We start from the raw sequence: 14,557 nt of genomic DNA, 5'->3' as shown, positions 1-14,557 counted from the left end.
CGGAGGCTTGTAATCTCCCATCTTGTCAATGAAATGAAACGCAAGCACTCCTTGCGTTTTCTCGAGAAAAAATTTAATGTACATCCCAGGTGGTTGGCAAGATGAACCTGAGGCCGCGGCCACCAGCGCGTGCCCATTGTTCGGCTTCGTCCTTGATCTTAGAGACCAGGACATGGACGAGGAGCTGGGCACCGTCGAATATGCACTCGTTGCGCATCTTCCAAATCATCCACGGCATGAGGAGGGCGATGGAGGCAGGACCTTTCCGCATCGTTGTAGGTGTGCTTTGCTTGGCGCGCAGCCACCAGTCCATGAGCGTGCCTTCATCGCTTGGTCCTGCGGTGGTCATCCTGAGCCAGGCAAGAATCTCATGCCAAGTCTGCTTGGCGAAAGGGCATTCCAGGAGAAGGTGGCGTATCGTCTCGGGAGCTTGGTCGCAAAGTGGGCATCGGGCCTGGTGCTGGAGGCCCCGCCTAGCGAGGCGATCAGCGGTCCAGCACCTATCCAGGTTAGCTAACCAGTGGGAAAAAATTGCGCGCGGCGGTGCCCAACGCATGTCATATTTTGATTGTTTCGTGTAACGAGTCATGATTGTATTATTAGTAATTAACAATATACTTAATGGATTATATAAATAACCACAACTGGCACAAAACTAACAGAGCTAGCAGAAACTATAAATCATAGCCTGAACACTCTTTGACCCATTCCAGTTTCAACCAAACTGACATAAGTAGCATGTCTTAAATTAATGAACAGATTAATATAGCCACAGGAAATAATATAAATGAGAATACAGTTATAAAGTTCACCTCGTTCGACAAATCATTCATTGGCAATTGTGGAGGATTGCTAAATGCTGGACCATTATTCTGCAGTATTACACTGGATTGCGCAAGAATTTGTGGCTGTGGAGGAGCTTGCTGCCCAGTCTTTTTCATCCTGGGCCTTCTCTTTATTAGAATATGGTGTTTTGCGTTTGCAGAAACTTCTTTAGGGACATTCGTGCACTTAGGATGACGAAAGACACCAGCAAGATGATAATGGAGCCTAGATATTTTGCCATGTCCATCCATACCACAGTATCTACACCTCCAATGCCTTGCAATTTCATCAATGATAGCAATATGTCTCCGTAAGTTAAACCTGGTCTTCCGAGGATGTTTCAATATCTACAAATAAGTGTAGAATCAGAAAAGAAAACATTAGAAATTAGCAACACAGAAACATATATTAAATACCAATTTATTTAGTAGAAATTTGAAAAAATAAGTAAGTGTTGAAATACTAGGAAAAAAAGAGTACAATATCCCTAATTTTCCTGTTAGTTTTGTTTATCATTCGCCTACCTTTGTTGGATTTTAAGTTCTGAGATAACTCTTACAAAACAAAGCATATGATTACACCATTTTTACATCTGAGAAGAGTAGGGAAGGACCCCATATCAAAGTTTAGTATATTAATCATAGATACAGAGATCTACGTAGAGGACGCCAAAGGCCACAGGTATCGAATTACACTAAACACCTATCAGAAGAATAGAAAAAGCAAAAAAGTATGGGAGTGGCTATTTGTATACCACCTGAAAACTAAATTTGCGCAAGTCAATTTTTTGGGCCATCGGATCGAAATCAGACATCTCATCTTCTTTCTTTAACCTCCCGTCTTCTCCTTTCTCTGGCCACCCGATTTAGCGCCAGCCGGGCGGCCTGCTGCCTCCACCCGCGGCCAGAGGCGCTCCTGTGCACGCCTCGCCCTCCCCCACCGCCGTGCTACCGCTGCCCCAGGCCATCTGTCTAAACCTCCCCAGCGTTAGAGTTCTCTGGCGAGCCTGCACCTCCCCACCCAAACCAGTCAACCCTCGGACTCATCACGGCGCTGCCGTACTCAGCCTCGGGGCTGCACATGTCTTCTCTCCAGAATCATCTTACGCGAATTTACAGTTCAGGTGACTTACAAATAGGTTGTGCGGACAAATATATGGACAGATATCTTAGTAGCTAACAAAAGATATGAAGACAATTGTTGAAACAGATGACAAGCCAACCACTTGAAACTGCCAGTACTATCACTCGTTGAGGGAAGCACCCTTTAATCTAAAAGTTACAATCTGAAACAGTAGTCCTCGATCTAAATTTATTAGGAGGGACTACCTAAGTTTGAAATCGAATATGCCAAATCCAGAAGTGACCGATTCTTCGATGGATGAAGTTTCATAGCTCCATGGAGCTACGGTAGGAATGTTACATCATAATTAGTTTGCATGCATAGTCTACAATACACGTATGAACAGTTATCCTGGCTACACGTAAACCAAGGGTGTACAATGTACTGCTGCGTTGTAAATGGCCAAAAACTCAACTACATTTGATTTGAAAATAAATGAACTTCATGCTGGACATACAACCATTTTTTAATGGGTTGTGCAACAAGATTACTAGACTCGGAAAAAAAAAACAGAGATACCAAACACCACTGGATTAGTGTAGTCCCTCCTTCCCAAAATGTAAGGCATGCTTGATTTTGCATGGCCTTTGGTGCACCACTTAGACATTAATATATACCAAAGTACATGGATTGAACATGTATAAATGGTGTTGTCGTATTTGTCTTGCGAAATCATTTTATTTCATGTCTTTATACTAATTTTGTTGGCGTACAATAAGTGAAAATCATAGTGAAAGTTGTGCGATGAAGACCAGAAAAATTCAATCGCGCCTTATTTTGGGAAAGAGGGGCTATTACTACTTATTTCTCAGTTTTTGTAACTGTTAGTTTTAGAATTGATCTTGAAACACATCAAATTTTCATGTAGCGTATTGTTTCATCATGTGTACAAAATCATATGCGCTCTCTCCTTCAGTAAACAAATTATAACCATATGCTTGTTGTCTAGCAATTTTCAATGTTGCAAAGGTATGCTAATTAGTTTCCAGCAGGGGGGCGAATCGAGGAAGGTCATGTCCCCTATCACCAAGGCCACATACAATTCATGATAAAATGCCCTCAAAATTCTGTCAAAATCCATAATACAATCACATAATGTTACAAAAGCCGGGGAGGTTTCATATTCCAGTATGTCACTGATATCAAGAACCAAAATAGAAAAGCAGCGAGTCATGAAAACTTGAAAGGTACATTAGATTTCTACAGTGCTGCTTCTGCTTGTCTTCTTTGGTTTCCAGTAGCATGAAAGATTTTGCATACCAAATTTTTAGATTGGCATTACATCATGTGTACATCATTAATTTTGTCAGGTTTACAGAAAATTCTTTCATGCCCAAATTGAAAGGGACAGCGCGAGCTGCCCAGGACACAAAATTCCTACTCTTCCAACAGTCAATGTTAAATTCAGAATAAGGAAAGTGCTTTCAGTCTTATAATAATTTTTTCTGAAGGCATAACACATGATTCAGATCTCAGAAAAAAGTTTTTAATATTAATGAAAGACCTTGTATTATGACACTACTTTCAACTTCTGCAAGAAATTCAGAAAAGCCTATGGAAGTGTTACTCACTATAAGACATCTAAGTAGTTTCACCAAAGTTTAACAGTAATGAGGTCAAAACTAACCAATAACTCAATAGCAGTATAGCACAAACACAACTAACCCCTTACTACAGGACAGATTGGATGGTACATAATTTGTTTGCATGGGCTTTTGAAGGAGAACTACCTCTTTATTTCGTGAAATATCAGTGTTTTTGTCCAGAGTCTGATGCTCATTGTTTAGTACATGCTGCTTTCCAGGATCCACTGGCAACTGCTCCTCTCGCTGATCATTGCTTTTCTTTGGCTGTTCATAATTCTCAACTGGTTGGTCACTATGTCTTTTACTGCATTGGTTACTTCGAGCTGCCAACTTCTCAAAGGAAACAACCAAAAACGGTGGGTAAGTTCAAATGAAATACTTCTTGAAAGAATAAAGATGGGTCACAAAGAGGAAGAAAAGATGATGCATCTGTGTAAACTTCGTGTGAACTTCATGTTAAGGTTTAAGAAAACCCCATGAACAACAAGTATATCATCTACCAAACAGTAGTTCTCGCTGTTCTTTTTTCGAGAAAACGCAAGGAGCGTTTGTGTTTCATTTCATTGAAAAGGTGGGAGATTACAGGCCTCCTAAGAGGTGTTGTTACAATGCAAATTCGTCATCAATGGACGTCCCAGGAGGCGGGCAGTACAACCCTCAGCCCTTGTGCCCCAGCTTGTGCCCAACATTTGGCTTCTACTTTGATCCTGTCAACTAGTGCATCTATCGAGGGTCTCGCATTGTTGAAGACACAATCATTCCGCTGTTTCCAAATCATCCAAGGGACCAGCATCGTGATGGATTGTAGAGCCTTGTGGAGTGCGGGCGGGGTTTGCGCCTTCGCCAGTTGCCACCAGTCCTGCATGGTAGGTTCGTTACCTGGTGGTTGCGCTGGTATGTGCGTCCATTCCAGGATGGCATGCCAAGTTTGCTTAGAGCATGTCTAGTAGAGCCCTTAAACCCTCAAAAAAACAGAAATAACCGTTTTTTTACGGGTTGTGTCGGGGATATACCCTGCAGTGTAACCCGGCTTGAAGTATGACCCGCCAAGGACTTGGCGACTCACCGGCGACTGAGCAGTGACCTAGCGGGCGGCTCATAGATTACCCCGTAGGCGACTCAGACAAATGACGAAGGCCCAAGGCCCGACGTACAATCTGGCATAAGGCGACTCATAGAGAGGCCATGAGGGCCGACTCACACAGAAGGCCCGAGAAGAGGAAAGACTCCCACAAGAAGGAAACAAGACCCAGATTAGGATTCAAGAGAGACTAGTCCTATTCCTACTCCTAGTAGGACTCTACGTGTAAACCTACCCCTTACACCTATATAAGGAGGGGTAAGGCACCCCAAGAAGGACAAGATACACAACTTAGGTCTAGACAAGACAAATCATGAGATAGACAGATTAGACACCCACGAGATTAGAGGTGCGAGTCTGCACCCTTGTAATTGAGATCATCATCTTCACCAATGAAGCACAAGCAGCACGTAGGCTTTTACCTCCATCGGAGGGGCCGAACCTGGGTAAACTCGCGTCTCTCGATTCCGACCAACCCCTCTCAAGCCGCCACATGGTTGCGATGTCCTCACACCTAAGTCCTTGCACGAGGACATCTGCCGTGACAAAACCACGACAGGTTGGGCAAAAAAAACGCGTAGACTAGAACCCCTTAACCCTTAAACCCTCAAAAAAAATTATGGATCGGACCTGCAAACCCTCTCCCAACCTGTAGAAGTGAGGATTGGGGGGCAAAATCTACCCCAACCCTCACTTCGATCCGGCCATGCGCGGGAGGGAAATTTCCCGTCCCCAACCTCCTCCCGCGCCTCCCCCGAGCCGCCGCCGCCGTCCCGCCCCCGCGCCGACCCGAGCCGCCTCCGGCCGCATCTCGGGCCGCCGCCGCCGTCCCGCCCCCGAGCTCCTCCACTGTCGCCGGCCGCATCTCGGGCCACCACCGCCGTCCCGCCCCGAGCTCCTCCACCGCCGCCCCCGAGCTCCTCCACCGCTGCCCCGAGCTCCTCCACCACCGCCCCCGAGCTCCTCCACCGCCCCGAGCTCGTCCACACTGCCGGCCTCCTCCACTGCGGGCCGTCCAAGGTGAGCTCCCCTGCTCCTCCTCCCTCTGTCTCCACACCGCCGGCCTCCTCCACAACGAGCTCCGGCCGGCCCTGTTTCCTGTATTTTTGTTACAGAGCAACACTAAATTTTTTGTTTTGTGTTGTGTAGATGGATGCGTTGTCCGATGATTCCGGTTGGTCGTCGTGAAAAAAGGGGATGGCCGGGGATGTTTGGTAGTCTTGATTGCATGCATTGGACATGGAAAAATTGTCCAAAGGCATGGCAAGGAATGTATTGCGGTAAAAGTCGTGATGCTACCATTGTGCTTGAGGCCGTGGCATCGGAGGACACATGGATTTGGCATGCATTTTTTGGTTTGCCAGGAACACTCAATGATATCAATGTGCTCAATAGATCTCCTTTGTTCAAAAGATTAGTTTCTGGGGATGCTCCAACTTGCAACTACAAAATAATGGACAATGAGTACTCAATGGGATACTATCTCACCATGGAATTTACCCCGATTGGGCAACTCTTGTGAAGTCCATCAAGGAGAAAAATGGGGTGCCCTTAACCAGAAAAGAGGCTCATTTCACAAAGGCACAAGAGGCAGCCCGCAAGGATATTGAGAGAGCTTTCGGTGTTTTGCAAGCAAGATTTGCCATAGTTCGGGGTCCAGCTCGTTTTTGGGACAAAAAAACCTTGGAGAACATCATGAAATGTTGTGTGATTATACACAAAATGATCATCGAGGATGAGAGAGGGTTAAAACTGCCTTGTTTCTATGACAATGTTGGTACTCGTGTGGAACCGGAAAGAAACCCTTGTCGCGTACAACCTTTCCTTGAAGCACATCGTCAGATTCAGGATGCAAACACTCATGGTCAGCTCCGGGATGATCTAGTAGAGCACCAGTGGCAGTTGGTTGGGCGACGCCAAGGCCCATGATCTACCTTTGGTTACTTTTCTATGTCCTATTTGATTCGAACAATCATTATAATTTGCTTCAAAACATTGTTCTAATAAATTGAATGATTATTATGTGTTTGAAAGTACTATTCGGTGTTATTGAGATGATGAAAATTGTGATATGTCAAATGACAGTTTTAAGGGTTGGGGTTGGGGCAAAGACTAGAACCCTCAAACCCAACCCTTATAACGGAATATTCCGTTATAAGTGTCAAAAATTGCCAATTCTCAACCCTTAAAACTGGTTTTAGATTTAAGGGTTTGAGGGCTCTACTAGACATGCTCTTAGCAAATGGGCACGCTAGAAGCAAGTGATGGATAGTCTCTGGGTTTTGGTCACAGAGGAAGCATTTCGAGTGGTGCTGCAGGCCACGCCGGGCAAGTCTCGCTACCGTCCAGCATCGGTCTTTGTTGGCGAGCCGGTGAAAGAATCTGACGCGGGGCGGCACCCAGCCCTTCCAGATGAGCTTCCATGAGGGGCAGCGGGTGGATCCATGGAATGTGGCGGCGTAGCAGGACTGCGCCGTGTATATGCCATTGGCCATCCATTTCCAAAGCAGCCAATCAGGCTCATTCGAGAGGGCGAATTGTTGGGCAGCCTGCCAGAGCATCAGGTACTGACCTATCTCGTGTATCCCGAGGGTTCCTTGTATGTCACGGGCCAAGGTGTTCCCGTGGAGTCCCACTGCCACAGTTCTCGTTCTGCGTTGCCGCTTGCGGATGCACTGGTATAGCAGGGGGGCGAGTTCCCGAACTTATCGTCCGTGTATCCAGCGGTCTTCCCAGAAAAGGGTTGTCAATCCATCCCCAAGGACCATAGTGGTGGATGCGAAAAACATCGCACTCTCCTCTCTAGTGAACTGTAGGTCTAGTCCTTGCCATGCCCTTTCGGCGTCTGTGCGGGCAAACCACAGCCATCGGAACCAAAGAGCCAGACCGGTGCGCTCCAGATCGCGGATCCCAAGTCCGCCATATTCTGTGGGTCGACAGGTGTGGCGCCAGTTGACATGGCAGTGCCCTCCGTTGGCATGGCCGGCCCAAAGAAATCCACGTTCTAGTTTCTCGAGATATTTTATGGTCTTCTTTGGAGGGGCAAATGCGAGCAGCTGATGGATCGGTATCAAGCTCGGGACAGACTTCACCAGCGCTAGTCACACAGCTTTGTTCATGAGCCATGCCTTCCATGCCGGGATCCTGGCCGCCACCGAATGGACGAGGGGTTGCAGCTGGGCCCCAGTGGGGCGACGGAGCATCAGCGGGATGCCCATGTAAGTGATTGGTAATTCGACCACCGGCCATCCACGTTGAGTGATCATCTCCGCAGTCTTGGGGTTGCCATGGATGATGGTAGCTGAGCTCTTGGCGTAGTTCACTCTGAGCCCGGTTGCTCTGCCAAATACGGTGAGGATCCCCTTGATGGCAGCCACGTCGTCCTGCGTGGCGTGGCAGAACACCATGACGTCGTCGGGATAGAGGGAGATCGCCGGGATACCGCGTCCGGGCTGAAGCGGGCGGAGTATGCTGCATTCATGGGCGTGTCGAATGAGGCAGCTGAGGGTGTCCACAGCGAGCACGAAGAATTGTGGGGACGTCGGGTCTCCCTGTCGCGGGCCACATTCTCGTAGTGAGGTGTTGTCCATTTATAAGCGTTTTGCTGCCATGGTTCATACTCAGTTCTCTTCTCCCATTCGTGTGTTTCGTGCTGACACCGCTGGCGAGTATATCTCTAAGATGTTGCGTGGTGTTCTTGCTGAGCAAGGGACTCTCTCTCAATTCTCTTGTCCTGGTGCTCATGCTCAGAATGGCGTGGCTGAGCGCAAGCATCGTCATCTTCTTGAGACGGCTCATGCATTGATGATTGCTGCCTCTCTCCTGCCTCATTTTTGGGCTGAGGCCGTCTCCACCTCCACCTATCTCATCAATTTCAGCCTTCCGCTGCTCTACAGGGTGGTGTTCCTTTCGAGCGTCTTTTTGATCGTTCTCCTGATTATTCGATGCTTCGCTTGTTTGGTTGTGTTTGCTATGTTCTTCTTGCCCCCCGCGAACGCACCAAACTGACCGCTCAGTCTGTTGAGTGTGTCTTCTTAGGCTATAGTAATGAGCATAAGGGCTATCGTTGTTGGGATCCTATCGGTCGTCGGATGCGTATCTCTCGGGATGTGACTTTCGATGAGTCTCGTCCCTTCTACCCACGCCCATCTTCCTCGACCTTTTCAGTGGACGATGTCTCTTTTCTCACTTTTCCTGATACACCTATCACACCTGTCGAGCCTTTGCCTATTCGTTCCGCTCCCTCTGCTTCTCCACCTCCAGTCGATTTGTCGCCACCATCTTCCACGGTCTCCTCGTCTAGCATGTCACCGGAGTCTACACCTTCCTCTCCGGTGACTTCTTCGTCGTCACTCCCCGATTCTACCTTGGCGATTCCTCCTTCCATTGTTCCATCTTTTCCTCAGTGTTACACTCGTCGTTCACGTTATGTGGATGCCTCTGTGGATGTGTCGTCATCCTCATCTCAGCCTACTTATGGTTTGCGTTCTCGTCCTCGTCCGCCTATTGATCGCTTTGGATTTTCCACCGCTGGTGCTGCTGTTCTTGAGCCGACTACTTATCATCAGGCTGTTGTTCATCCTGAATGGCAGTTTGCGATGGCAGAGGAGATTGCTGCTCTTGAACGCACTGGTACGTGGGATCTTGTTTCCCTTCCTCCCGGAGTTCGTCCCATCACTTGTAAGTGGGTCTACAAGGTTAAGACTCGCTCTGATGGTTCTCTTGAGCGTCACAAAGCTCGTCTTGTGGCTCGTGGTTTTCAGCAGGAGCATGGTCGTGATTATGACGAGACTTTTGCTCCTGTGGCTCATATGACCACTGTTCGTACACTTCTTGCCGTGGCCTCTACACGCCACTGGTCTATCTCTCAGCTTGATGTTAAGAATGCTTTTCTTAATGGTGAGCTGCGTGAGGAGGTGTACATGCAGCCACCACCTGGGTATTCTGTTCCTGATGGCATGGTATGTCGTCTTCGTCGCTCTCTCTATGGCCTTAAGCAAGCCCCCCGTGCCTGATTTGAGCGTTTTGCCTCTGTGGTGACTGCCGCTGGTTTTTCACCCAGTGTTCATGATCCAGCATTATTTATTCACCTTTCTCCTCGTGGTCGGACTCTTCTTCTCTATGTTGATGATATGGTCATCACTGGGGATGACCCCAAGTATATTGCCTTTGTCAAGGCCCGTCTTAGTGAGCAGTTCCTTATGTCTGATCTTGGACCTCTTCGCTACTTTCTTGGGATTGAAGTTTCTTCTACCTCTGATGGCTTCTTTATATCCCAGGAAAAGTATATCCAGGATCTTCTTGCTCGTGCTGCTCTTACTGATGAGCGCATTGTTGAGACTCCTATGGAGCTCAATGTTCACCTATGCGCTACTGATGGTGATCCCCTGCCTGACCCGACGCGTTATCGTCATCTTGTTGGCAGTCTTGTTTACCTGGCTGTCACTCGTCCGGATATCTCTTATCCGGTTCATATTCTGAGTCAGTTCGTCTCTGCTCCCACATCGGTTCACTATAGTCATCTCCTCCGTGTTCTCCGATATCTTCGGGGCACGATCTCTCACCGTCTATTCTTTCCTCGCTCCAGTTCTTTACAGCTTCAGGCCTATTCGGATGCTACGTGGGCTAGTGATCCTTCAGATCGCCGTTCACTTTCTGCTTACTGTGTTTTTCTTGGTGGTTCTCTCATTGCCTGGAAGACGAAGAAACAGATTGCAGTTTCCCGTTCGAGTGCAGAGGCTGAGTTGCGAGCGATGGCTCTTTTGACGGCAGAGGTGACTTGGTTACGGTGGTTACTTCAGGATTTTGGTGTTTCTGTCACTACACCGACTCTACTCTTATCTGACAGTACCGGTGCTATTAGCATTGCGCGCGACCCTGTGAAGCATGAGCTCACCAAGCATATTGGCGTTGATGCTTTCTATGTGCGCGCTGCTGTGCAGGATCAGGTTATTGCTCTTCAGTATGTGCCTTCCGAGTTACAGTTGGCGGATTTCCTGACGAAGGCCCAGACTAGAGCACAACATGGCTTTTATCTCTCCAAACTCAGTGTTGTTCATCCACCATGAGTTTGAGGGGGGGTGTCAGAGTTATAATATAAGTCATGTACCCTTTTGTATTTATCCCAATATATAAGGGGTTTCCTGCATATAGGCCACGACCTGTACATGTATATATACTGGCCTATGGCCTCATGGGAATACAAGTTGCTTATTCCTAACAGATCTACGTCCATCGTGCCTTATCTGCCGAGCTTCTTTCGCCGACGGTTGTCGTGGACTATGATTTTCCGCGCAATGCTTTATTCTCTTGATGTGCCATCTTCTTTTGACAACCCATCTTCACTTGATACTTATCTTGTATCTTCAAGTGATGCGGTGTCTACCTCTGATGTGCCATCTCTTCGTTCTCTCCTTCGACGACTCGACAAGTTTTGAAGACTCTTCATGCTACGACGACACTCTCAAGACGTGGATTTGGATTATCATTTTTGTTTTAGTATTACACTTCTTCAAATGCAATGCTATTGCATACGCTTTGCATTTGAGGGGGGATGTTAGGAAGTATTAGTATTAGTCTAGGAGTCCTTATTAGTCTATTAGTATTAGTCTAGGAGTCCTTATTAGTCTATGTTTACTTTCCTTGCACCTCAAGTCATGTGTAATATATATATGCCCATTGGGCCTTCAATAATGATAAGTTGCTTTCCTAACACTAAGATAGGTTAGGAAGACAAAAAAAAGATGATGTATCCGGTGTAAGCTTCTTCTCCAGGTTTAAGAAATACCCAGGAAAAACAAATCTCATGTAATAGCAGTTTTCGCTGCTTTGGCACTATTTCCTTTGCAGATCATCAATTTCACACCTTTCAGATTCAAAGTTCACACAAGTTTTTTTTTTCGAGAAAATGCCGTGAGATACATGCGTTTGTTTGTATTGAAAAGGTAGAGTTTATGTTACAATCCTCCTAGGAGGGGCATTACTGGTAATGAAAAACATATAGCTAGTGTACATCCCAGGTCTGGGGGATGATGACGCGGAGACCAGCCGCTCCTGCCTTGGTCCAGAGGGACGCCTCGTCTTTGATCCTTGTAACCAGGTCGTTCACCGAGGATTGGGTGCCCTCGAACACGCAGCTGTTGCGGTGCTTCCAAATCATCCACGGGGTCAGCAGGGTCACGGAAGCGAAGCCTTTGCGGATGGGCTGCGGTATACTCCGCTTGGCGCGATGCCACCAGGCAAGAAGGGAAGGCTCGTGGCTGGGGGCGGTGCACGGCAAGCGAAGCCAGGCGATGACGTCTTGCCACACCTGCCTGGAGAAGGGGCAGCGGAGGAGCAAGTGGTCCATCGTCTCGGGGTCCTGCAGCACAAGAGGCAAGGGTCGTGGTGCTACAGCCCACGACGAGCTAGGCGATCGGAGGTCCAGCATCTATCCTGGTCAGCAAGCCAATGGAAGAAGCGCACCCGGGGTGGTGCCCAGCTCTTCCATATGAGCTTCCAGGAGGCGCTGGGGATGGATCCCTGGAAGGTAGCCTTGAAGCAGGACTTGGCAGAGTACGATCCGTTCCTGGTCCACTTCCAGGTGAGCTGGTCGGGCGTATTGAACAGGATGGTGTGCTCAATGGCGTTCCAGAGGCGGATGTACTGGCCAATCTCGTGGATGCCGAGAGTGCCCTCAATGTCGCGAGCCCAAGCTATAAAATCTTACCACTTAATGTTCTTTAAAGAATAAATCAATTTCTGTGCCGTCTCTTTTTGTTTCCTCTTCTTTTCTTTTCATGAAACTGCACGAAGTACCAATGGCATGATACGCGAGTTTGTATTATCTCCATCCTATTTTACATCAAGGCAGTCCCCATTCTCCAATACACAACTTTGTCCGATAGTGTTTTCTATTATACTCCCTCCGTAAAGTAATATAAGAGCATTTAGATTACTAAAGTAGTGATCTAAACGCTGTTATATTTCTTTACAGAGGGAGTATGTTAGTAAAAATATAAACATATATGATGGAAATAACATTGATAACAAATCTAATGATGCCATTCCTGAGTGAGAATCTTATCAGTGACCAAAATTTCAATAACAATGGCTTCAGACAGTAGAAATGATATTTGAAAACGATGAAGTAGGGAGTAACAAAAAGTAAATGGATCAGCAATAATGTTTAACTTCCAAATAGCATCATTTGAAGGTTGTTGATCAACCTGACATGGTAAATGATACTAGATTAACTTTGTATACCTCATCAATAGCGCACTTCTCCGATGTTTGCATATGCACACCACTATTTGAAGGTTGCTGATCATTCTTACATGGTACAGTCCCTTCCTCTTCTGATCCTAAGCAGAAAGAAAACACTTAACACGATCAATTTTTTCGCTGTTCAAAAGATGGAGCACTGCTCTTTTCTCTTCAACAAAGTTCAATACTTTGTTTGACATTGCAATTGGAATTTTCAGGCAGCTCTTACCAGTAAGATGAGCCTTCAATGCAGTTACGCCACCTTGTATTGAATTATCACACTCTAAGTTCAACTTCTGCATGAAATTTAGAAGTCTATTAACGTCTTACTCATTACAAGAAATTTATAAGTAGTATCACCAAAAGTCTGTTAGGATTTTAGCGATTGAATAATTGCAGAAAGTATGGCGAGGCGATGTTTGATGACGGAGCTCGGTGATGCCTACACTCTGGCAGCCCTTACTCGGGTTCTCCTCCATTGTGTAGTAAATTGACATAGGCTACCTGGTGCCTTTATATATTAGGCACAGGTTATAAGTGTTCTACTCCAACACAAAACCCTCCACTAATACCAAGTCCAAATGTAGCCCTATACATTATTCGACACAAATTCCGACAAACTTCAAAACCCCTATTATTGCATCGGTTTTTTTAAGGATAACTACCTCTCTGTTTTGTGGATTCCCGTTGTTCTTGTCAACAATGTGGTGCTTGCCATTCTCGATTGGCAACTGCTCCTTCACCCAATCACTGCCTTTCTTTGACTGTTCATAATCCTCAACTGGTTGGCCACTATGTTCTGTACCACACTGGTTGCTCCGAGCTGACAACTTCTCAAAGAAAACAAACTAAAATAGGTCGGTAAGTTTAAATGCTATAATAGTTACTCAAAAGAACTAAGGTGGGTTATGAAAAACAAAAAAGATGGTGTATCTGGTGTAAACCCACTTTTCTGTTACAAATCGAACCCGTTTGAACATTGTATGTATGTTTTTCTAAAGTAGTTTTTATTGTTTTGGCACTCTTTTTTCTGCTTGTCAATTTTACAACTTTCAGATGTAAAGTTCACACGAGTCGAAGGTTAACACTGAAAGACATAGTGAGCGGTTAGATAGTCCACATGCCAAATTTTAAATTGCAACATGCTAACTTATAGGTGCCTGTCGGGGTAGAATCCGGCAGACCCCTCGATGGCTGTTGTGACTAGCCGGAAAGAGCAGAGGGAAACAGGAGACCGGATTATCTAGGTTTAGACCCTCAGGGTGGAGGTAAAGCCCCTACTCCTGCTCGTGTTAGATTAATGTATATGGGTGTATGTTAGCCCAAACTACTGCCGAGTAGCTACCTCTCTCTTGTACAATCTAGCAGAGGACTAAATAGTAGACAGCTGCACACTTGCTGCGGCAACGCTCAAGAACGGAGGAACTCACACAGTAGCGGCTGCACACTACTACTACTTGCACTCAAGTATACTATCGAAGCACTCACACTCACTAGTGAACAGCATACAGAGGCTCTTGTAGTAGTAGTACTAGTATTGCTCTTTGGCTGATGGAGTGAAATGAATTACAACGATGGAGTTCCCCGCAAAAAGAAAATGGAGTAGTGCTCCTTATATAGTGAACTGAACCAACCTATTAGCCTAGTTGACATAAGCAGTTACATCATGTCCTACCAATACGTCACTGCTGACCTACAA

At 46.5% G+C, this 14,557-nt stretch overlaps 1 protein-coding gene across 6 annotated transcripts in view; it reads right to left on the bottom strand.

Annotated features, from left to right (window-relative positions):
- The window catches only part of LOC123443657, a 46,181-nt gene that overhangs the window by 18,310 nt on the left and 13,314 nt on the right, over positions 1–14,557 (bottom strand). For 2 of the 6 annotated variants that reach the window (XM_045120136.1, XM_045120133.1), the window contains exons 5-9: positions 13,524–13,706; positions 13,088–13,154; positions 12,859–12,956; positions 3,678–3,863; positions 813–1,172 (exon numbers count right to left, since the gene is read on the bottom strand). In XM_045120136.1, coding sequence (XP_044976071.1) covers positions 813–1,172; positions 3,678–3,863; positions 12,859–12,956; positions 13,088–13,154; positions 13,524–13,706 — 894 coding nt within the window. The remainder of the gene's footprint in view (positions 1–812; positions 1,173–3,677; positions 3,864–12,858; positions 12,957–13,087; positions 13,155–13,523; positions 13,707–14,557) is intronic. The other 4 variants (XM_045120134.1, XM_045120135.1, XM_045120138.1 and 1 more) reach the window with 4 other exon arrangements.

The sequence above is a fragment of the Hordeum vulgare genome, chromosome 3H (genome assembly GCF_904849725.1).
Source record: "Hordeum vulgare subsp. vulgare chromosome 3H, MorexV3_pseudomolecules_assembly, whole genome shotgun sequence".
Classification (NCBI taxonomy): Eukaryota; Viridiplantae; Streptophyta; class Magnoliopsida; order Poales; family Poaceae; genus Hordeum; species Hordeum vulgare.
The sequence above is the reverse complement of the archived record's forward strand: the minus strand, read 5'-3'. Positions and strand labels throughout refer to the sequence as shown.